Source organism: Lepidochelys kempii, chromosome 13, assembly GCF_965140265.1.
Source record: "Lepidochelys kempii isolate rLepKem1 chromosome 13, rLepKem1.hap2, whole genome shotgun sequence".
Lineage (NCBI taxonomy): Eukaryota > Metazoa > Chordata > Testudines > Cheloniidae > Lepidochelys > Lepidochelys kempii.
The window spans coordinates 10,302,083-10,326,764 of NC_133268.1; the positions used below are offsets into that span (position 1 = coordinate 10,302,083).

Here is a 24,682-nt window from a genome sequence, read left to right on the forward strand (position 1 = left end):
AACGGAATGCCCTAGTCCTTGAGTATTGTACACTGGAAAGGCAGGATCAAAGTGGTGAGACAACTTGCAATAACCATGTCAAACAGAGCAGTTTTTAGAAGAAGGGTCCCTTACTATAGCTATGTTGACCTTGAAGGGGGCGAGGGGGCTGATTGTTAAACAATTTTTTAATCAATTACACACACAAGCAGTTGTGGTGATTAGGTAAGTCCAGCAACTGTGTGTGTGCAAATGATTCATTTCGGTAATTTGTGGGCAAAGTTATGCAATGACTATGACTGCATAGGCCCATTAAATTTTCAAATTAGGCATGCAATTACTTGTTAGCGTACCTTGAATAAAAACCAGTTCAAAGAAAACATGTGCTATCCATCATGTGGCTTCCCCTTTTCCCAGCACCAATGCTAATTAAATCATTACAATGGTTTCACTCCCTACAAAAACAGTGGCTTTCTTCCAAGACCTAATCCGGCTCTTTTACACTGTCCTCAGATTTGTAATGATGAAAAGGGAAATTAATCTTTAGGAATTAGTTGAGTTGTGGTCTATTAATTGCACACATAATAGGTCCTTACACAATATAGGAACCAGAGGTGTCATCTTGTGTTGCCATTTCTGGGACAATTTTAAATCATTTTTGGCATTTGCAAGGCCCTTGCCAGAGGCTATTTCTTTATGTTCAGGATGCACATTGCATTACTTCATATTACATCACAATATGTTGCAAGGGAACAGCTAAGTTATCAAGGCTAATCCTTTAAGTCTGTCTTTCTTTACAATGTCAGACAAAATAAACCTATCCCACACTTCCGTAATCTTTCTTGAAAAAATGAAAATATTATAATCTATAACAACAAAATCCCAAAACTGCATGCATTCCTGTCAGCCCAAATGTGCTTAGATTTGCCTCTTTCTGCCATAAAAGGAGGTCCTGAGGCTGTTTCTTACAATTTAAAGAGACATCATCAGTCTAAAAATCACATTAATAAGAATCGAGACCAAACCACTACTAATAATAGTGGTCAAACAGCAAAAGTGAAAAAATATATGTGGCGCACCAAGACACTGAAAACTACACAGGGTGTGTGTGTGTGTGATTTTTCTCAGCTCTACTCATAGTCCTCACCCAAACACACCCTAGACACCAAGCCAGGTTCATGTTGTATTTGGTTGTGGGTCAGATCTGATCACAGCTCTCTGGAGCTTTCTAATTGCCACTTGAGTCTTGGTCAGGGGAGTCTTTAATGTGAGGTGGAAACAAGGCTCTAGAGTTACCAACTCTGACTAAGGTATCGTCATCGTAACTACTGGAGCCCAAACTGGCCCCGGACACCTGACAGATATAATCTTTTGGAACTCTGACGGTTGTCATGTGACTGGAGCCAGGCAATAACAGCCCGTCACAATTGTTGAAGGTACTGGCCTACCTATCCCCTTTATAGACTTTGTTCTCTGCAGGTGTCAGAGTGTGATGGAGAAATGGAGGAAAATAGAGAAGCAGAAAAGGAGCAAGTGTCATTGGCAGGGGGAAAACCATCAGAAGAGACGAGAGAAGGGAGATTAGGGAGTGGAGGAAGGAAAATGCAGCTGCACTCATGAGGGTGCTCAACAGACGTTAGTGGGATCATTGCTCCTGGTGCTACAGTGCTATATGGTACTGGGTGCGAGCTGCTTCATGCTTGCTGACCGCTCTATAGGGACAGTGATTTGAGCCCCTGTGGAAATCTCACAGACATGGGGGGTCACATCAGAGACTCCCCACTGTTTAACAGGTAATATCCTTCTGCTACTCCATTGATTCTCTCCACAAACACATGCACCAATTCTGGACACATCATTGTTTCATTCTCGTCTCCTCTCAGCCCCTAAAGGGCACAGCCCACTGAAGGTTGCATGGTGGAGGAGTTTGGGGCAGGTGGAGGCAGGCCACATTGAATATGGGCCCATAACTCTACAGGGAACCTTACGTTATTTGACCCAGCCCTGCCCAAGTACAGGAGCCTTACGTTCTAATGGTGTTAAAGTGCCTCTAGACTCCTTGCCAGCTGCCAGGTGCAGAGATCTCCTCTAAGCTCTGTACTTCATAGACTCATAGGACTGGAAGGGGCCCTGAGAGGTCATCTAGTCCAGTCCCCTGCACTCATGGCAGGACTAAGTATTATCTAGAGCTTTCAGAGAAATACACACCATCAAACTTTCCAGCACCTGCCTCACTAGCCCATCCCAAAGCCATGATCCCGCTTGGTTATGGGCATCGCTGTTGTTAGGGAACCGAATGTGCCTCCAAGAACCATCTTTTCTCAGACCTTTCTCTCTGCTTGTACACACAGCAGGGATAGCCACAGTGGCTGCTGCTGCAAAGTGGGGCTGAGGATGGCTTCCCAGTCCATGCTATGTGCTCGGTCTACACACCGGCACTGTGAACCAACCACTGCCTTAGATTTTCTTTTTCCTCCCTATGTCCATGATTTTCCACATCATAAAACTAGATGTTTTTGCCCCTCTTCAGTTCTTCATCTGAGGGTCTTCAAGCTCTCCTTTATCAATGTATCCACCTTATCGACACCCAGGCAAGGCTTTTGTCCTAATTTACAGATGGAAAAAACCTGGAGAATGGAGGTTAGTGGCTTGCCTAAGGACACATGGTTAGTGACTGAGAAGGAACAGAGCCCAGGAGTTGTGATTCCCTGGGCCTTTCCAACTGTCTGGATTAAGTCTCATATTCTGCCTTCTGCCACACCTCTGCCAACAGTATGGTAAAAGGGGTATAGCTGAGTGTAGCATTTGGCCCTCTGACTCTGAAGAGTTTCTGCCTTTTGCCTAGTACAGATAGCACCTCAGAGATAACAAGAAATCTCAATGTCCACAGCCATGCACACTATATATAACCCCTTCTTTCAGCTGTGTTTGCCAGCAGGCTAAGTGCTGACATATTGTTCAAGGGACATATTTAAAGCCTATATACTGACCTGCCATGACAGCTGCGCACCTCCCTCGGTCATGAGTCCAGCAATGTGTTTTGTTTTCGTAATAGTAGTAATTGCTTTGGCCTAGATCTGATCTACCATGTGACTCGATGTACGGAAATGGGAGCAGGCTATGATCCTGCATGGGCACAGGCTCTTCCCATCTGGCTAACAGCAAGCCTGGTGCTTGCCTTCATTTTTATGCTTTCATATTCTGCACTATTGGACCCTATGGTTGTAGCTTACTACCTGATTTCTAACCTGTGAGGTGACACTCTTTGGAGCAGTGCCAAACTCTCCAATAGGGTTGTGTTGCCCACCTCCCTGGTCATGGGGAACAGCTGGGCTGCTACCACCAGCCTCTCATTCGTTCCACAGCTCCCTGCTGATATTGTCTGCTGTCCTATATAGCAGAAGTCAGCCTACAGGGAACAGTGCTGTGGGAGAGTGAGTGGAATGCAAAGCCAGTAGCAAAAAGAGGAGAAAAACTAAGGAGGTAGAGAGTGGGAGAGAAAAGATGGGAGGGGGAATGGCAAGAAAATGGACTGAAAATAGGTGAAGAGGTGCAGCCACGCTAGGCTACTGCACAAGAGACTGGGAAGAGTGGATATAGCCACTGGTCCACCTCAAGGGGACTTGAGATGGACACCACTGGGTTATCACAGTACAGCTACTGGAGTATAGGCGGCCTCCATTGCTGAATGAATACTGCAGCAATATTTGTATGGATTATCCTTAACAGTAGGTTACATCAAATATTGATATTTAAGTAAATACCTTCCTGGGATCCGGAAGGTAAAATTGGGCTAGATTTCAGTGAATGGCATTTTTTTTTAAAAAAAAAAAACAGTGGCTGAAAAACCCATTCAGGGACAGTATTCAGGATTTCTAAGGCCTCCTTTGCTGCATGCATTGGCTTGCTGGTATGTATACTTTCACTGGGCTTCATTGTAGCTGATGCTTCTGGTTGGAACATGATAGGAGACGTGTACCACGGCACCAATGAAGAATGTACGTGTTTGTTATGAGTCCTGACAGCTGCAGCTTACATACCCTGTGTTTGCCTTAAGAAAATAAGCATTTCTTACATTTCAGCATCTGCTACATTAACAGCTAGTTTGAGGGTTCAAGCAAACTAGTCTTAGGCAGTGGTTGATTTTTGTATGCTGTCAGAGATGTAGCAGTGTCACTATTTTCAGTTGAGATTTAAATTTTTGTGTATCCTGCAAGAGCTTAGTCCATTTAGCTTTGGACTATTCTCAGTCATTCACAGTAAAATAGTTCATTCTCCAGGACCAGTGCAGCATGTGTTAATGCTAGGGGAATCCCGGATGGTGATACTCTTGCTTTCATTCACAACTTGCAGGTGCACTAGCAACAAGATGCTAGATTCCCTACAGCTATACTTTTCACGTGAGTCCAGTGGCTTTAAAGTCATCTAGAGAGGTGACTTTGGGTCTTATTCTCCATTCCTTTGCACCTCTGTAAATCACAAGTAACTCCAGTGAAGACCGTTCTAAGTGAATGGAGAATTGGTATGAATGAAGAATCAGGGCACCTTGTCTCTTGCCTGGGGATCCTCTGCAGAGCAGATACTCTAGTATTAGTCAGCGCTGGAAATTAAGTTCCCAGTGTTCAGGCATGGTTGAATAGCCACAGCAAAATCAAACGAGCAATTGTGACAGAAAGACCATTCCTAGCAACTCTATTCTGAGTTTCCATGTCTGAGAATCTATTCTACATATTTCATTCTCTCCTAAAAACCTCTGTAATCCTGGGAAGCTAGTACCCCAACTCTGCATAGCTGTTATACCAAAATCAAATTGAAGTCAAGTGAATGTGTCTTCCACCGTTATAAATGCAAACTTCATACAAGTCAAAAAGGACAATCTAAAAAATACAAACTTCAGAGAAATCCAATTAAGCTAAAACAGCTGTTATCAAGCCTGCATTGTACATTAATAGGGAGAGTCAGCAATACAGAGAAACAGTGGCATTCAGCAGGGAGAGCTATTGCTAGCCATGCTAGTAGAATTTCTCTTAACTCTGCTAGCTACAGGGTATAATGCTAGACCTGGTAGCTACTGAATATGGAGCAGAGGATAGGAAAGAATTTATGATCTAAGCTCCCAGAGGCCCCAGTCAAGATCCTATTATGTTAGACACTGAACATATACACACACAAAGACCCAGGTCCTGGTATTAGACTCTTTCAGGCCCGATACTGCAATGGACTTCATGTATGCAGAGTTCTATACCACATGGAGACCCACTGTCTTCAATGGGTTCTGCTCAGGCGCAGGTGTCAGCCCACACTGAATCTCCCGCAGGTTTAGGCTGTGAAGAAAAGACCCCTATTGACCTCAGTGATTGCTGGATCAGACCCTAAGAAAATAACTGGAAAATACCCAGAAAATGACAGAAAAATATAACCCCCGAACTAGAAATATGCTACAAGTCCTAGAGCATCCTGGAGATGTGTGTGGTGGTATCTCAGTTCTACAGCTCCATGTCATGTCAGGAAGCTCTCAAAAGCAGAGCTGTATTGCACTTTGACACTCATGTAAATAACTGTCTTATGACACAAAGTGCAGGAGCTCTAAAATGCCACACTTTACGTGTTGGGCTAAAGGATAGTCCTTGTCACAAAGCCTAGAAGTGCAGCATGCAGAGTGAGACTCTGCATTCACTGTTTAGGAGTGTGTGCAATTGTAACACCCCCTCCTATGGAACACTAACCTCCTCAGTATGTGACTTGCCAAGCGTACACATATATGTTTGCTCTGACAGCTGTGAAAATTGGACCACTTAATTGAGGTGGGATTTTCAAAAGCATCCAAGGGTGTTGTTCCATTTGATTTTCAATGGATACTGAGTGCCTAACTCCCATGAGTTTCTCTGGAAATCCCACAAGTGATGCCTCATTCTTGGCACCCAGGTTTGATAAATTTTGGCCAAAGCCAGTGTGTTTGCTGATGGGTGGAATTTCCAAGTGCTCAAGTGCCACTGAAAGTCACCTAGGCACATCTGAAGATCCCACTGAATGTCTGAACTACTTTCTCATCCTTGGAGGTGGCTGATGCACAATGCTGGGGTGATGAGTCCCTTGCACTGCGTGGTGGACAAACTGGGGCTGTCTGATTCGGGGACTGTCCACCTAGCAGTTTTGCAACCACTCAGTTCACTGAGTTTTAAAACACAAAAGCTGTAGTTACAAGATGTAGAATAATATAGCAGCCCCTTGAGTGGATGGCAGGGACTGTGATCCAGCTGCCCACAATGTGCAGTTGAACTACTTGAAGGGAAACTGTTCTAGATCCCAAGCCCTGCACATTCCTAACAGGCCAGCTCTTCAAGTCCAGCCAAACTGTACCCAGCAGGACCCTGGGGGTTGGGATGGCAAGGTGCCTCTTTGCTACCTTTCTGGTCCTCCGATCCTGGGGCCAGTTCCCCCAGCATAACTCAAAACATCCCAATAGTTCCTAGGGACAGTTCTGGTAGCCGAGGCTTGCTAAAGCATAAAGTATTCTGGCCAAGGCAAATGCTACTGTGGACCAACCCCAGCACAGCCCCTATGCTACAAGCAGGGCTGGCCCTAGACCAAATGGCATCCCAGGCAAAGAGCATCTTTGGTGCCCCTCCCCATTTGTTAAACTTTTTTGAATACCTTATTTTTTATTGCATTTGCAGCCCATTTCACGACTTCGATGCACAATTTACATGAATGATTTATCCCTGTCCCATAAGGCTACATTTTCATGCTAGGATCTGTAAATCTGTATGTATTCATGCCATATATAAGCAAATACAAAAATTATTTTCCTCTAAGAGACTTTTGAATTTTAAGAGTAACTGCAATCTACTAACATCAAGAAATTGAACTGTGCACCAACATTGTGTAGACCAGCACTAAATAGTGTGACAGTAGGTGACTATCTTAGAATGTTAACCCTGTCCTGTACTTCAAATTTGCCCCTTTTGCTGCAAACTAGATTGCAATTGAGCTTTTCGTTTCCTATACTGAGCTCCAGAAGGCTTCTTCAGGTACATCTTTTATTTTCTAGGGGGTGAGGGGGCGCGGCAGTAATAGGGAGAGCAAAAGTCTATGTTCCGCAGTCTTAGAAAGTCATCAAACATCACGTGTTAAGCATGGCAAAAGAAGTAGCAGTATTTTTATATTGTTGCGTAGATAGGGTTTTGATAGCTATCTCTGGCATCTCATTAAACATGTCCTTTATTAGTTGCTGCTTACACTCTTCAAGTCTTAAAACACAAGTACACTTTCACAATTGAACAATAACACAAGGTTCACAATATCGCAGCTGGGCTCTCACTTCATTTCAATTTGTTCTTATATCTCACTGACTGTCTGGCGATGTCCTGCCCCTTATGTACCCACGAGGTCATGGCTGACAACATTCTAGGAGGTTCAAGGAAAATGGAACTTTCCAGACTTTGAGAAGTACATGAGATTCTACAAAGGTCCAGAACGTTCTAGGAGGTTAGTGAAAAATGAATCCACATATGAAATACCTGAATCCTTTTACTTCAAACATTATATTTTCCCTTTGGTGGCTAACAATAAAAAGAGCACCCCAAGCCCAGCATCCTAGGCGGTCACCTACCCCTAAATCTGGCCCTGACTGCAGGCTTTGGTTGAAGGAAAGATTGTGTGACAGAGCTAGCCAGGCTGGCTTTATGCCCTGTAGGAATTCCCCTACATCAGGAGATTACCTAGCTGTCCTCGTTAGGGCAGTTTTTCTCTGCTTGAACTGTCCCTTTCTGATTGAGAGTCTGGCCCAAAGTTCTTAACTATCCCATAAAGGTTCTCTTCATTTGATTAAAACTAAATCACTTGCACGAGCCAGGAAACTTTCTCGAAGCACTGGCTTCGCCTGACATTGGTCTGCATGCCTCTGAGTTAGCAGGGCTAGTCCTGTGGGTGAATGGACTTGTACAGGGAGGGGAGTGTTGAGATGCGAGACTGTTTGCTTTCAGTGGTTGTAGCCCAGGGCTGCCTTTGCTCTGCTTTCAAGTTGTGTCACAGCAACAAGGACAAGGTTCAGTGCAGGCTGAAAGTAAGAGGCCTGGACACAGTGGGAAGCAGGATGACACCAGACACATTCACAATAAATAAATAGGGGCAAGGCAGAGGTGGAGCGCAGATGACCAGAGGGATCTGATGTCGGGGGTGGGGAGGGAAGAGAGAAATGGAGGAACAGGCCTGGCCCAGGGCACTGCACCACTGCAAGCTAGTCCAGTTGCTGGTTATACAGCAGCAGAACGGATTGAGGGTGCTCAAATGAATGGAACAGGGGAAGGGTTATCTAATCCGCCTTTGCAGACCAACCTAGCTATGTAGCGTATCTTCTTTAAATGTAATCACCATGCAGCCCTTTCTGCATGGGGACCTGTATTGCTTATATATGTTTCTATGGTTACATGTTTGAGCTACATCTGTTAAATTAATAACAGTGCACTCCAAAAAGCAAGATCAGATACTCTTTGATTAAGATCTCATTGAAATATTTATGTAGACTTAAGCATCAAGCTATTGACCTGCTTCCTGTGGTTAGTCTATGTGCTCCCTAGGGCATGTGTAAATTGTGTATACATTACAGACAATAAATCATCGTGGATTTCAGAGACCAAGTCTCTGGATTTAATGGGCACAGAGGATCCACTGCATTATTATTTAACCTCTAGCTAGATAAGAAGCAATATGAGGCCCTCACATTTTGCTTTACTTACTTCTTGGTATTTATAAGGCGGACGTGATTAGAGAAGGCAGGGTTATTAATTCTAGATATTACCTTGCACTTTGAAACACCACAATCTGGCAAGGAACAACTGACTGAATGCTCTAAATAAATAAATCGTGTAACCCATTAACTGCAGCATTAATAGACCAATCTGGAACAAGCTCTCAAAGCTAAAGGTTGTGGAAAATTATTATAGTCACTTAACTAATGACAAAAGTAAACAGTTAGTAACTCCTAGAAAAAATCTCATATATAACTCATTACATGCTCAAAGTACTGCACAAATAATAATTGACCCACTAATCCTAAAACATCTTCATTTATATTTGGAGCCTGATTTTTAAATATTAGGCATGTGATGAATCTAATTTGTATATGAAATCAAACGACTATGCCTTTGCAATTTAAGTGTGGGTTTGTGCACCGTTTGTGCAACAAGCTTTGTGCCTAACTTGTTTAAAAGCCAGGCTCCTGATGTTTAATTTTTCTATAACTTGTTTCTATATAAAGATTTCAAATAGTAAAATTCCAGAAGAGACAAATGAATCCTCAAGCCCTCTACAGTCTAACCCAGTTAATATCCGTATGTGAGATCAATGCTGATCACTCAGTCTCCTTTGCTTCTAAAGTCAAGTTAAGCAGCATCTTACACTCCAGCAGGTGTTTCACTTTAATTACATGTTTTGTAATGCTTTCCATATAGGTTCAAGTATGCTATATATATGTCTGCATCCTAAATGATTCATGGCAATTTTTTACCATTAGGTGGCCTGTGATTGAAAACTGGAGCTGGATTGTTGTGCAGAAGAGGCTCTGTTAAAATGAGTTTCTAATTGCAAAAGTGTTCGAATTAATCAACTGGTGTTTGTACATAATTGTATTAAACCACTGTTGGATCAGATCTCTGAAACTGAAATACAAAATCTTGTCATATACTTAAATCTAATAAGTGATGCCAAACCCAAGATGTAGGGCCAGATTCTGGCCCTGTCTTGTTAATGAGCCATGTATCTACCTTAATCAGTGGTTGAGCCTCACATGGATTATGCCCAATATATGGTCATAAGAACACAATTGCTAAATATATTGAGAGGAATTTAAATTACTCAGCAGAACTCCTCTTTACAGCAATAAAATGTATTCTTGTTTAAGTTAGTAGGTGTTTAACAGAATACAGATATGAGGATGAAAAAATGCTTAAATTTCAGGCACCTTGTCTCAGCAAATGGTCAGCTCTGCCCTTCTTACCCTCCAGGTGTAAGAAATGCTCGAGTAGTTTACAAAATGGAATTTGCAAAGGTGGTTCTGAGAGGGGAAAACAAAAACATCAGCAACAACATTAGATGATGGAGTCCCCTGGGGAAAACTTGGTCCTGTATATAATATATTATTGTATTGCAGTAGTGTGTAGTAGCCCCAGTTATGGACCAGGATCCCATTGTGCTAGGTGCTGTACAAACATATATACACACACATTTACAGAAACATGGTACTTGGAATTTTAGACACTTATTAAAGCTATTTTTCCCCATTGGCCATTTAAAATTCCTGTTTCTAATCATCTGCCCTTCAAAACTCAATTTATTCTAACTTTTATTTTTGACTTATATGCCCTATATATGTCATCAAATGAAAATCAGGATTAAAATGTATAACTTAAAAAAAAATCTATTTAAAATATCATGGAGTCAGGTATTTTAAGGGGTTAAAAATGCAATGTAAAGAGCAGCTTTAGGGAATGTTGTTTTGTTTTGTTTTTAATACAAACACATTTCACAAACTGATACAGCTCCCTTGCAGCTCAGGGTGAAACTTCCATTCTGTTATGTTCTCTCACATTGGATCTGATCCTGAGATACTTTGCATGGGACTGATCCAATGCCCTTTGAATGGCAGCTCTTACTATGTTATCAATAGTGCTTGCTGGTTCCTTGTTTTCAAGCAGATGCAATACTATTGAGCAGAGGCTGAATCTGTAGATCAAGAGTTTTAACAAATAGAAAAGTTTGCAGTTGGCTTTTTCCAGCTTTAACTTTACTTGTGGTGTGGGATCAGTGACTTGTTCACAAACATACCTGCCCATGAATATTGATAGACTTCTCTGATGCTGAATCAGACTCTTGAGAGCAGAATGCCATAAATTCTTCTTTCCTAACTAATCAAAACTTCTAGACCTTTTATCACTCATGCAGGAAATCACAGAACCAGAAAATGTTGAATGTGTGTGTGTGTGTAATAATATATATTTATTTCAATCTTGGGTGTTTTTTCTTTTCTCCTCCTCACTCCTCCCCCTCGGCACCATTTCTCTCTTACAAGTTATGTATTTGTGAGTTGCAAACATAGACCAGTCATCAGACACCTAAGCAAGTCATTAACTTTCCTCGTGTGAGTATCCCATTCGGTGTGAGGATGATCTTGGGGTTCAGGCACTGTACTAAGACTCGGGAAACCAGGCTTCCTTTCCCAGCTCTACTACAGACTGCCTGTGAGACCTTGGGCAAATGGCTTAATCTCTCTGGAACTCAGTTCCCCATCTGTAAAATGGGGGAATGGCTTTCTTTATTCCACCCTTTGGGCTGTCTTTAGATTGCAAACTACTTACGGCAGGGACTCTCTCTTATTATGTGTTTGTACAGTGCCTGGCACAATCAGTCTTCTCTCAACTGAGGCATTAGTGTAATATAATTAACACCACCAATGAGAGTAATTGTGTCTGCAAGATGTGGCCCCAAATCATCTGATTTTTGCAGCTCTGTCCATTCCCTGTTATGATGCATGGAAACCTTTGAAGTGTTCAAGTAGGGGAACAGACAGAAATGCTCTTTGTAGAGGACTACACAGGAGAGGCCAGTAATTCCTTGTGTGGTGTATGTGATTATTGCAGCTTTGAAAGAAAAGCGGCTTTTATTTGATATTTATTTTGAAGCTTGTCTGTTAAGATTTGGGTTAAGAACTTATTTTCATTGAAACATGTAAATGTAGTAGCTAGACATCCTCTGTTCCTCTTTGTCATCGCTGACTGCCTTTGAAAACACCATGCATTGTTTTCACAGTGTGTAATGCCATCCGTGCTGCCTTTGGCATCAATGCCATAATATTGAAGCTGCAGCTGAGAGGTAAAGGAAAAGAAAGCCACTTGTATGCCCATGACTGAGTTCATTCTTATGGTGCATGGAGAAGGCAGCAATTGGAACAAGGAGAGATGAAATATTCAAAAGGCACTCGCACTAGTTATTTGCCAAAATCAAATCTGAACCAACAAAGGAAACAAATGATGTTAGAGCTCAAAGTGCTAGCCCAGTTGCCTAGAAACAATGTTTTTTCACCCCTATGTGATAGGCCTGGATTGAGCTATCTAGTCTAACCTTAGACACCCGCATTTGGACCCAATCCTGTGCTCCATGTGCTTTGCTTGCAAGAGGATGGTCAAAGTGGAGGTACCTGAGCCAAGAAACAGCATGCTCAGCGCCTGCGTGGGGTGGGAGGGAGGGAATGCATGCTTTCAGCAGCACCCTGTGTCAATTTAAGAGAAATGCTGCCAGGCTCCAAAGAGGAATTCTGTCCAGTTTTCCTTCTGTTACGAAAAATGTGGTTGTGATATAAAGGAAAGGAGGGGGGTGGGGGGGTGAGTGAAAATAGAGGGTCCTCATGGGTCACTAGGGATGCAGAAGCTCCACAGAAGCAAACAAATCCTAAAACAACATTACAACTATTTTCATGAGGCTATTGTGTGTGCTGAGCTAACGTGTGAAACTCTGATTACCAGCAATGATATGATACAGTATTTCCACATCTTGGATATCCAGTTTTAAATGTATTAAATAGCTACTCTGTAACATTCAAACTACTGGTGAATTTGGGATTAGAATAAAAGAGAAATGTAAAACACATTTCTTACATGCAGTTCTATATTTCACTTACAGAACACTAGACTTCTCTAATATCTGGCTAGCTGCCTAATGTCCCAACTCCGGAAACCCGTCCCGGCATGGATAAGTTTTAAAATAACAAACCCCATGAATAATATATATATTCATGAATCTCATTCCACTGCTGTAAAAGCAGCATTAAGACTTCAAAGTCTACAGCTTCCACCACGTTCTGACTTAAGTATGGGTTAGGTGAGGATGATAAAAACTGGATAGTGCGAAGAAAGCAGAGGTCTTGAGTTAAGGGCATCTATTCATGCAAACCAGCAAGGAGGAGCTCTTCAGGGTTCTCTAGTGGGAGCTGGATTTTAAAACTGTTGTATTAATGCGCTAGATGCAGAGGGAATATGTGATTATTAAATATGCGGATAAATTACTATCATGCATATTTTTACTCATGTGGAAACCCCATGAAGGTTTGTACTTCTGGACATAGTTCCACTAGCTTCAAATGCAGAAATAAGAGAGGTGCAGTAGAAAATCTTTGTAGGTGTGGTCCCTGAACTCAGTGGTATGGTTAAAACACATGGGCCTGTGGGTGAGTTCCAGAAGAACATTCATAGTCTAGGTGAAAGAACTCTGAGTTGAATCATGACATTTCACACATCTAAGAATTAATTGTGTGCCAATAAACTGAAGTAAAGATGCTGCCCAAGCAGTTTCATTTAGATGGGAATTAATTAGTTAGTAACTCGAGGGAAAGGATCTACATCTGTTGACGGGGGCATTTTCAGTTCAGTGGACAGTGACAATGAAGAAGGCTAAAATGCTGGCCTATATTGAAGGGCATGTTGCTTTCCAAAGAAACTATCTTTACAGGCCTCTGGTTTGTCCACATTTGGAGTAAAGGGCCCAGTTTGTGCCAATTGATGAAAAATATAGACAATTGATGTGCCAATTAATTGATGAAAAATATAGACAAGGTGAAAGGAGTACAACACAGGGCAAAGAAACAGAAGTAATAGAATGCACTGGCTCATGGAGACCTAATGAAACAGGGATCATTCGGCTTGGGGAGAAGGCAACTAAAGTATTTAAACTCTAAATTAGCTGAGATTCATGACCGTTTTAATCTATTTGAAAATCTACTTGACATATTGGACAGATCAGAATTAGACCTAAATGGTCCCTGGTGTAAGGGACTGTCCTGCCAGCCACAGATCTGGCACAGCACCATGCACTAATTTCCCATCCCTGACACACTCACCCTTCCATAGATTTTGATAGGTCTTCAGCACATGTTTAACGTTTACCTAAAATGTTCTCCAATGCTACCAGACTCATCAAAATGAATTTGGAGGAACAAATCAGAACAGCAATGAACGTTAACCTAAAACCTGAGCACTCTACATCAACCCAGAAGAGGCCAGAGGAATCCACCGTAGGGTTGTCAAAGGAAGTGCAACGGCATATCCAGTGTATGTTATGCCTATAAAAACAGACAGACAGATGAAGAATACTTCTGTACTGGCTGTTATTTCCTCATGACTTTCCCTAAAGAGTTTGGTTGAGTTATAGCTGGTGTCCTAATGTTTTTTGCATTGTGCTGTACTGAGCAATAATAAATGCCTCCCTCTTCCAAAAGAGACAACATAAAAGGAGCAAAAAATCTAGTTTCTCTCACCTTTTGAGCAGTCTGGCAAAGTGACTGCCTAACTTCACCAAGTTATTGTGCAACTGAAAGAATTCACCATGTGTACTGACTAAGAGTCTTCAACAGGCCCAGTGCTTGAGCTTATGGCACTGTTTTATGCTGACTTGTATGAGGCATATCTGTCTTCTACACCTAGAACTTAGGAATCTGATGCGCTCAGCTGATACAGAAGCTGAGAGATCCAACACTATGGTTAATTCCACAATAGCTCCTTGGTTTTCCACTGGAGGAAGGGTAAGGTACAATGGACCGTTAGTAGGGTGGATCAAGAGTATCTGTTACTGAAGAAGAACATTGTGTCTATTCTGAAAAAAAATTCTTTAGCTTGGTAGTTTTGTAAGTGGTGCCTGGCATAATAGTGCCCTTCTACAAATTAGGTTTCTTTCATTCTCTAGGACCCATAGTTCCAGCATCTAAATTGTTGGGTGGGTAGACTCTCATTTTATTATAGTTGTCTGTCTTTCTTCGCTAGTTAAGCTCTGTCATTAATTTGCTCTCTTTTTCTGTGAAGTTCCATTTTTTAATGATCTAAGACCCAAATGAGGCTACCAGTCTCTCCTATTCCCTTTGATTGCTGGAAATATACAATGAAGGAGCTATTTCAGCTTCACCATCTGTTTGAGAGACAGTTGCAGGATCTTAAGATCTGGTTTGTCTCTTAAATTCCAGACTTCTTCTTCTATGGCCTCTTTCTTCCAAACATTTTTTTTTGGGGGTGGTGGGAGATGGGTGTAAGCCACATAAAATGACTTATAGGATTGTTTCAGAGTCTCTGTTGTCACCATCTTTCCCTGTGTGATTCTGTCTTCTGTGACTCGAATCAAATTTCCCTCACCATTTATCTTCTCTTGAGCCAGGGTGTTTAACCATAGTGTTCTTGCCAGCTTTCAACTTAGGTTATAATTAAATGCTGTCTACTTAAATGCCCCTGAAGTTGCAATAGGATATGTAGTTTTTGCTTGATGTCCTAAACACTTTTGTAGAATTGTGCCCTGTTTAAACATCGACTGGTCCTATGTTTGAAAGCACCTGTCAGGTTTTCAGATCCTCACCTAATGGGTAGTGTTGGTGGGGGTAGTCCTCCTCTATCTGATGCACTGCTCCAGCACTGAGCATGCTGCACTTACAAACAAAATTCTCTTTCTGAATGAGATCATGGTGCAGATGTGTTCCGTACATAAGATTAATGGGCTGGACTGGATCCCAAGCATCTTAGTGTAAGGAAGCTCCATGTGTAGTTAGAGGAATTTCTATGGGCCTCTCAAGTTTAGAATGTGCTCCTAATCACCTGAGCCCTTTCACTCCTTACTCAGCAAAAAAGTCCCACCTATCTTAATGGGACAACATAGACTCATAACCATGGTGGTCCCTTCTGGCCTTAAAGTCTATCAGTCTGACCACCTGCATGTTGCAGGCCACAGAACCCCACCCACCCACACATGCAATAGGTTCATAAGGTCTGGCTGAGTTACTGAAGTCCTCCAATCTTGACCGAAAGACTTCAAGTTGCAAAGAATCCACCAGTTACTCTAGTACAAACCTGCAAGTGACCCATGCCCCAGACATGGCTGAGTGAAGATTGACAGATCAGGCCCTACATTTGCAATATTGTATTCATTCTCACCAGGGCAGAAAACTCACCAGCTTTCAAGAACCTAGTCACTTGAGCTCACTGGTGGTACAAGAGTTCACGGAATCTCAACCCAAAATGCACGTATTTTATCATGAAAAAGGAAATTCAAATACAGATGGCTCCACTTAAAAAAAAACAATCTATCACTTTACCAACACTACTTGCAGCACTCCTTACATTTAAACTTGTTAAACAAACTACTATAGCTGGGAAATGTCCACTTGGTAATGATGCCCATTGCAGACAAAACCTACATTTCATTCTCAGACCACGGCTGCCATATGCTAAAAGATCACTGCAAGGAGCTGTTATTTATTAAAGGCATGTGAAGGGTCTAATTATCAGCAGATTTGTAGGCCTGTTATTTAGTAACATATGTTACTGTTAAATCTGTTGTCTACATGTACTGATCATGTATTTTGTTTGCTGTAGGAACATTTTATAATATGCTGTTAACATATTTTAAAAACAATTTTACAAAGCAGATTTTGGAATGGAATTTAGCACTGGCCTGTGCATTTGCTGTAATTTTGTAGTAAATCAAGGTAATAACTTTTCATTTGTACAGAGAATACTGTACTTAAAAAAAACACACACTATAAATATGGGCCTGATTTTTGTCAGAGATAATGAGCAATTGCAGCTCCGAATGGCATCAGTCAGAATTGTGGGTGCTCAGCACTTCTGAAAATCAAGCCCTGAAACTATTTGCACAAACAGGTTCTCCTAGTATCTGCATTGAGTCTGGCCAGTTAGGTACTTTAGATGTCCCTTCCTCACACAGGAAGAAGGAGCTTGTTTTTTAACCACATAAAGAAAAAAAGGATAACTTATCCCAGACCTGGGGAAATCTTTTGGAGGATTTGGCTCCAAGTAGTATCCCAGCCCAAAAAGACAGACTTCAGTTCCAACTAGATGGTTTCCTAACATAGGGCAAAAGACTTTCAGCACAATCTGTTCATAGGAAAGTCCCTGAATCTGCTATTTGACTTGTCCAAATCAGCCAGAAGGAGATCTAGTCTAGTGATTACCTGAAGCATTCTGGGCTCTTGTCCCAGCTGAGTCACTGATTCGCTATGTGACTTGGGCAAGTATATAATCTTGCTGTGCCTCATTCAACTTGGCTGTAAAATTGGGTAAAAAGCAGGAGCTCACTGAAAATCTGATAGTGCCCCAGAACTGAGCTCTCCTGGATGGATGGATGGATGGAAAATTAAAGAATATTGTCTCTGCATCTTCTGATGTCAGTGTCACTGCACATACTCGTGGCTAATGATGGGGCCAAAAAACACTCATACTGGGACTTCATAGATCAAGAGGAGGGATATGCAACTTTTTTAAACAAAGGCCATGGCTACACGGGAGAAATGAAACTCTAGAAAACATGTTAACTAATATCTGTTGCCACATTTTCTATCATGATACATTTTCCCAGCGTAGGCACAGTCAAGTACACGTTGGAGCAGAAGGCCGCTCAGTCCTCCAGTTGTTCAATTAAATCCAAGTCTTTGTGGCCAAAAAAAAAAATTAAAAAATCTGAATACTCACTGTTTCCCCCCCCCCCAACCAAGGAAAAAACTGGAACATGAGCACAAGGTCAGAGTGACAGTGTTTCAGTACTGACCTCAATCAGGGTTTGATCCAAGAACAAATTTGTATGCCAGATGCTGATGGAAAGCCTGTCTGTGCCTAACATATTGGATTTTTTTTCCCACAATTCATCCTTGAATAAATGTTACCCTTGTGCTTTTGCCAAGGTCAGTGATGTGATAGGGGTTATCTTCCTTTATAAAAGCCATTTGGTTAGGTTAACTGCCCAATTACATGGATAAATGCTCTTTTTAAGCATCATCCTCTAACTCTTATTAGATCACAACCCCCTTAATTCATTCAAGAGTACTTCACACCCATGCTAATCACTTTTTGTGTACATGATTTATGTTGTGATGCTAAAGTTTTCCATGTATATCTTAAAAATCATATTTATGTAAACATTGTAAATCATTTTGTACAATTTTACCTTGCTATTGGCACATTTGTCTGTATAACTTGAAGTATAAATAATGTCTCTTTTGGCCTGAGTTTTTAACTAGGCCACTACTTTTAAACTAGGAACTAGGAAACTACTTTTAAATACAGTTCAGAAACCTAGAAGTTGAAATGTCTAAAGCAAGGCTTAAATGGAAGCAGGACTGGGATGTAAATGTGAGCATTACACTGTAGAATGATCAGGTCTAAACATTATTTTGACTGTGTCCATAGATGTGTGTTTGATTTGAGAAATAAACATAAAATCAAATTATTATTCTTTTTATTAGTAAGGAAGTAAGATGAAAACGTAACTATGTAGGATGACAGCTAATTCATAGCCTGGCATAAATTATGCTTAAATCTTTGAAACACAGAGACAAAAACAATTTGTCCACAAATTAGATGGCAAAAAAATGTAATTTTGCAGGTAAAGTAATACTAATACTGAAAACATCAGATGTTTACCAAACAATGTAACTGTTTGTAACAAAATCCATACCTGTAAATTACATGGAAAAGTAAAACAAATTTATGTAGGGTTTCCTTAATCTACATAATGCAACACTATACACAGGCTGTAGGTATTGTTGCCTTTTGTTTGCTTTTATAATGCTGTTGCAGTATATTTTTTGGTGGGGGGAGGTTTTTTACATACTTTGTGCAGCAGCTGCCATGCCACTGGGATGTTTGGTCTTAAATTATGGAATTTTCATTGAAGAAAATGTGCTCTAACAGTACCTCTTTTCAAAAAAAGTGTGTTTATTTTCCCTTATATCAAAAAGATTTTAAAAATTAGATTGTTGCATTTGCTGTTTCCCATATTGATTGATTTGTTTTGAAATATACAAGAAGCGGCTGAAATTAGATAGTATGCATACAATTTTTCATTCAGAAATCAAATAGCAGAAGCATACATTCCTCTCTTTCAGTCAGTATTGTCCCTTAAGCAGAAAGTCTAGCACTTCATGTTAGAGGCTTCCTTTGTTCCCTTTACATGGGGTACAACCACAATTGGGCATCCGAGAAATCCTCTATCATGTCCATTAATTTCATTGTTTTATCTAGTTGAGAGCTACAAAGATGTTCAGAATCATTTGATAAGGAAAACTTAAAATTGTCGTAATTAACTATCAGAGGAGTAGCTGTATTAGTCTGGATCTGTAAAAGCAGCAAAGAGTCCTGTGGCACCTTATAGACTAACAGATGTATTGGAACATAAGCTTTTGTGGGTGAATATCCACTTTGTCGGATGCATGTATGGTGGGTGTTCACCCACAAAAGCTTATGTTCCAATACATCTGTTAGTCTATAAGATGCCCCAGGACTCTTTGCCATAATTATTAACGTATATTCTGCTTCTCTGGGAATGATTTTGGCAAGCAGACCAATCAAAGAAGGCTAGGAGTGTTTAATCGCAATCTGCAGAAGAGGAACTAAGGTCTGATCTAAAACCCATTTAACTCAAGAGGCACCTCTCCACTGACTTCCTTTAGCTTTGAGTTCTATGTTTAGAATTCAATATATTGGGCCACTAGGATTTACACATCTTTCATTGTCTCATGATGGTAGAAACCACACAGCTTACGCTGTTTTGTTTAATCATTCCGTGTGTCAATAACCCTCACAAAGAAACCTTACAGCTCATAAATGGTCTATTGTTTATATAAAGCCAGGGTAATCTGGAGCATGGCCTAGGCCTTTCCTTGCAGTCACATCACATTCAAGCTATGTGGAGGTTTTGAGCTGACTAGAGGAAATCTTCACCCAACAAAGCCAACCTTTTCTTTATTCCAAAGGATCATCATCATTTTGATATTGGCAATTTGAAATTATACAGTCACCACTAAAGACATCGCTCTTTAATGGAAGAATTATTCTTCGAAGTGAAGCTAAGCTGACAATATTTGTTAGTGGTGCTGGTGAAATAATTCATTTTCATTTATAAATAGAATAGTGTGATTGGATAGGAGTGCCTCAGTCCCCTCTGCCACTACACTTCATAAGAAGATTATACTTCTCTTTATGAAGTGAAAATAACCGGGGGGGGGGGATTTTAATTATTACTCTGCCTCTTCCTGTCTCCATGGTGATCCCCCCCAAACAGCCTGTTCCCTTCTGTTGTATTGGACCTCCCCTCCCCCCCCCAGTAATAAATCAGCTCTGCCTAACCCTGAATCACAGTATTAATCACTGGCCTAGGTAGGAGCAGTGCCCACAGCGTTTAGTACTGTAGCTTCTAAATCCAGCCACTCTGCCTTCCTCCCTCCAGGGCCTCTCCCTGGGTGCACGAACTTGAGTCTCGCTTGTATCCCTGCCCTGCTCGCCCCGGGGCGAGAGGACGGGCTGGGGAGTGGGGGGGAGACTGTCCAATCCCCCCCCCCCGCGCGCTAAAGCCGGTCCCCGCAAGGCTGCCGCCTGCGTTGGTCCCCACCAGGGCCGCTATGGGGCTGAGAAACGCCCGCCCGCCCGCAGCCGAGGCTGGGCTCCAGGTGGGGGGTGGGAGCTCTGATCTCAGCCCCGCTCCTCCCCTCCCGGGTGCGCGCCGAGTTTGCAGGCAGGCAGTCGCGGTCTCGCCAGGCACCAGGGAGGCTCTCGGAGGCAATCCTGTTTGCAGCTATAAAGCCCCCGTCGGGATTTACGGCGGGGATTATGCCCCTAATTTCCTGCCGTGCCTGGGCGGGCGGGGTTGCAGCAGATGGCAGAGGGGACCCCTCTGCGCCGCCCCCCCCAGTCTCTTTCCCCTCCCCTCTTCCCCCGGCTCTGCTGTAGGGGGTGGTGGGGGGTGTTACCTGGGTTCTCTCCGGCTTCAGGGGCAGCGCGGGCAGCGCAGTCCGTGAGGATGCTGGGGTCACTCTGAGACCTGCCTCTGGGGAGAAAACAGCCAGTCCCGTCTTCCGCCGCAGCCATGGGTGGGGGGCTCAGAGGCGAGGGGAGGACGAGGCGCTCATGGAAGGGGAGGCAGCCAAGGTCACAATGGGGAAGCGGGGGCTGGAGTCCCGAGCGCCAGCAGCTTCAGCCAGGCAGCCCCAGCCGGGGCAGCATCTTCCCCGGCCTCCTTCCGCCAGCTCCCGTCAGTGCTCCCCACCTGCACCATCCAGCAGCCGCAGAGATGCCCCTAATGCCCTGGGCTCCTATGGCCACTCATGGGCGAACTTTCTCTCGGTGCAGCTCAGGGGGGCTGCCTTCATGCTGCTCCGTGGGGGGCTGGCAGGAGCTGGGGCTGGGCTCTCCCCTCCCCCTTGCCCCCCCCCCTCCCTGCCCCCTGCCACCCAATAACAAAATCTTCGCTCCTGCAATTGCTTTAATCTGCTGCTCTTCTTAGAGCATCTGTTGGAAAACATTGGGATTCTCCCATCATGCCCCGCGAGAGGCAGTGTGACATCACAGTGGGGTGGGGGCCTGGGAGAGGGGACACCTGCACTGCACAAAGAGGGGGCGGCAGCAGCAGGTGCGCGTGGCTAGGGGGACCCTGTGGGGGGGGAGGTGAAGGAAGCTGGGGGTCCTACTGTTAATCTGCCGCTGTTTGCATTTCAACCCCCCATCTCCCCTCCCCCCCCACCGACACAGCTTCCCCCCACCCCTCGGCTGCGAGTCAGGAGCAGCCCCTGGCTGGGGGGGGCGGGGGGGTTGGGCTGCTGTCATGTGACCAATCAGATCCGCCCAGCAGGGTCTATCCGGGTGCGTGTGAATGGGGGGGGGGGTCCCGGCGAGCCTGGCTCCGGCCAGGCTGCGGGACTCGCCTGGCTCCGGCCAGCTCAGAGTCCGCAAAGCGCGCCGCGTGTGGGCAGCAGGCTAGTGTGCCAGCCTGCACGTGGAGCGTGTGTGCACAGTGTGTCCGCGTGTGCACTGTGTGCGTAGAGCGCGGCTCAAGCGTGTTGCATTGTGCGTGGGCGCCTGCCCTGTGCGCTGTGTGGGCGCAGCGGGCGTGTTAGCGGGTGCAGCGTGGCTCTCGTCCGTTGGCCTTATCCCCTTTGCCTGTGTCGCGGGGCCCCCGCTTTGCTTCCCCGGCCCAGCCTCTCCTGACTCCGTTCCCCGAGAAGCGGAGAAAGAACAGGTGACGGGAGAAACCCAGCGAGCTGCCGCTGCCCATGTCAGCTGACGATCTGCCTAAAACTCAGCCCTCTAAAAGCTGTGGGCAGCTTCCAGTTTGCCAGGCACTAGCTGCCCTGACCCTGCTGGGGTATGTTAATCAGTGGTGCTATCCGTGCTTTCCTTAACAGCCTGCTTTCAGGGACAAGGTGGCTTCACCTTGGACTGGAACAATCAGAGCAGGCTGCTTTTCTATGGCTGTCGGGTAGAGCTGGTCAGGAATTTTCCAAAGTTTTTTTTTGTTTTTTTTTTTTTGAATTTCTTTTCTATTGTACATTAAAACAAAAGAATAATAAAAAGTCAAAACTGGTACAAAACATTTAAATTGACCCCAAATGATGGTTTTCTTTGGAATTTCACTTTTAGAGGAAATTTCAAAAGTTTTTTTGTTTTTGTTTTCATTCTCTTCTTGAATGGATGTTTTTCCCCCAAATATGTGGCATTTCCCAGGAATAAAAAAAAAAATAGATTCTGTCCAGAACTATGAACAGGGTGGATTGCTTGGCAGCATATGCGCCAATCCTCTGTTTGATTTCTTCCGTTAAAACTTTAACCGATGGATGTCTCAGTTAGAGAAGCAGGGACCCTTTGTGGGCACCGCTCTGTTAGTGGAGAAGCATTGAATTTGTCCATGCAGGCCTTGCACAGAGTACACAGTGGTCTCGGTCCCACACATTTACCTGTACAGAGCACTCCCCGGTGGTGCAGCTGCTGTTGGCATCGTGTGTAATACACCCTTGACGCAGAAGTAAGGTGTAAGGGCTGGGGGTTTGCACACTCACGTGTACATGTTACAGGCATAGCTGTTAGCAACACCTATACGTAACGTTGCTGGACACGTTCTCTTATAAGACTGTGTTCAGTTGCTTATAACTTTGTGAAACAAACCATTTGGGCTGAAATTGTCCATCATAGGTGTCTGCTCCAGGATGATTTTTTTTTTTTAATTCCAGCAAATATGTTGTTTAAAGGCCAGAAAAGGGGGTTCGGGAAAGATTTCTTGGAGGCTGTGGTCCTCATCAAGTATGGGTTGTAATTGTTTAATGATACCCCTCATGAGTTCCACCATGGGGTGGTAGGTGACTACGAGGGGCATGCAGTACGAGGGGTTTTTTTCTGTATGGAAGCGGTGGGGGGGATTTGGGTGGGCTGTTCCATGATGTGATCTACTTCTCTGGTGGAGTGTCCTTGTTTGGCGAAGGTGGTTTTAAGTGGGTTAAAGTGTGTATCCCAGACTTTCTCCTTGGAGCATATTCTCTGATATCTGAATGCCTGGCTGTAGATAATAGTTTTCTTAGTGTGTCTAGGTTGGTTACTGGACCTGTTGAAGTAAGTGTGGTGATCCATGAATTTCTTGTACATAGTTGTCATAGGGTTCCATTGTTGAAGCTGATCATGGCATTCAGGAAGTTGATGCTGGTGTGGGAGTGTTCTAGAGAGAGTATGATGCATGGGTGACGGTTACTGAAGTTGTGGTGGACATCTGTGAGGGAGTTTGTCATCTGTCCACAGGATGAAAAGATCATTGATGTATCTCAGGTTTATCATTGGTTTCATGGTGCGTTTGTCCAGAAATTCTTTCTTAAGGTGGTTCATAAAGAGATTGGCATACTGGGGAGCCATCCCCGTACCCATGACTGTTCCCATAGTTTGGACAAAGTGCTTGATGAATGTAAAGTTGCTGTCGGTGAGGATGAAACGACTGAGTTCGGCAGTGTGTTTAGTGTGGATATCTGAGTGTTTTATTGCCTTGTAGATATTTGAGGCAGGCAGTGATGCTATGTTGGTGTATAGGGAGGTGTCATTCACCGTGACAAGGATGGCATCCTGAGGGAGGTCGTTAATGTAGAGTTTCTGGAGGAAGATGGTTCTGTCCTGGAGGAAACTGGCCCTTTGTGTGGTCGGTGGTTTGAGGTTGGTTTCAGAGTTCTGATGTTCCTTCCGTAAGAGTGCAATGGCTAGATATGATGTGTTCTTTGTCTGCGTATTGTGAGAAGCATGTACAAGGTCCTTAGGGTGGGTTTGTGGGAGTTGAAGTTATAGAGTTTCTTTTGGAGTTGTTTGAGGAAAGCAGTGCTTGGATCCCTTCCTTTCTTATGGCTGAGTCAATTGCCTCTATATTTGCTTTGGTCCCTGCCAATCCAAGCAGCAAGAAACAGGCTGGGAATCAGTCAAAGGTATTTTGTGCCACAGCTGCCCTTAGGCCACTTTGTTATTTTTCAGTGCACTGGCATCATCTGTGGTGGGGAGGCTAGGAATAATAATTGTGTTCTGTTATTTAAACATTGACCATGTAGCACAACACATTTCATATTTTGCAAAAGATGCAGGTTTGCATGAAACATCTCTTATCCTCATAACAATAATTAATATTGAATCCAATTGCACCTTTCATGAGATTATTTTATGAGGGTTCTGCAGTCTTTATGGTGGGTTTAAGCCCAAATGGACTGGTGTGTGGGGATCTCCGAGATTTCCGCCCCCCGAGAAAAACACATATGACTTCTGCAATGTTATAAAATCAGATCTGAGGTGACATGCCGAGTAAATATTGATTTGTGCAAGTTGAAGGTCCTGGAGGTAAGTCTTGTCTGGCTTCCACACCCAATTTACTC

At 43.4% G+C, this 24,682-nt stretch overlaps 1 protein-coding gene across 7 annotated transcripts in view; it reads right to left on the reverse strand.

The window, feature by feature from the left end:
* Positions 1-21,298, reverse strand: part of PHACTR3 (phosphatase and actin regulator 3) — a 160,423-nt gene extending 139,125 nt beyond the window's left edge. The window contains exons 1-2 of one of the 7 annotated variants that reach the window (XM_073309199.1): positions 20,768-21,298; positions 9,941-10,033 (exon numbers count right to left, since the gene is read on the reverse strand). In XM_073309199.1, the coding sequence (XP_073165300.1) occupies positions 9,941-10,033; positions 20,768-20,885 (211 nt within the window). In that variant the 5' untranslated portion in view covers positions 20,886-21,298. Of the gene's footprint in view, positions 1-9,940; positions 10,034-20,767 lie in introns of those variants that run through there. The other 6 variants (XM_073309198.1, XM_073309201.1, XM_073309200.1 and 3 more) reach the window with 6 other exon arrangements.
* Between the last annotated feature and the right edge of the window lie 3,384 nt (positions 21,299-24,682).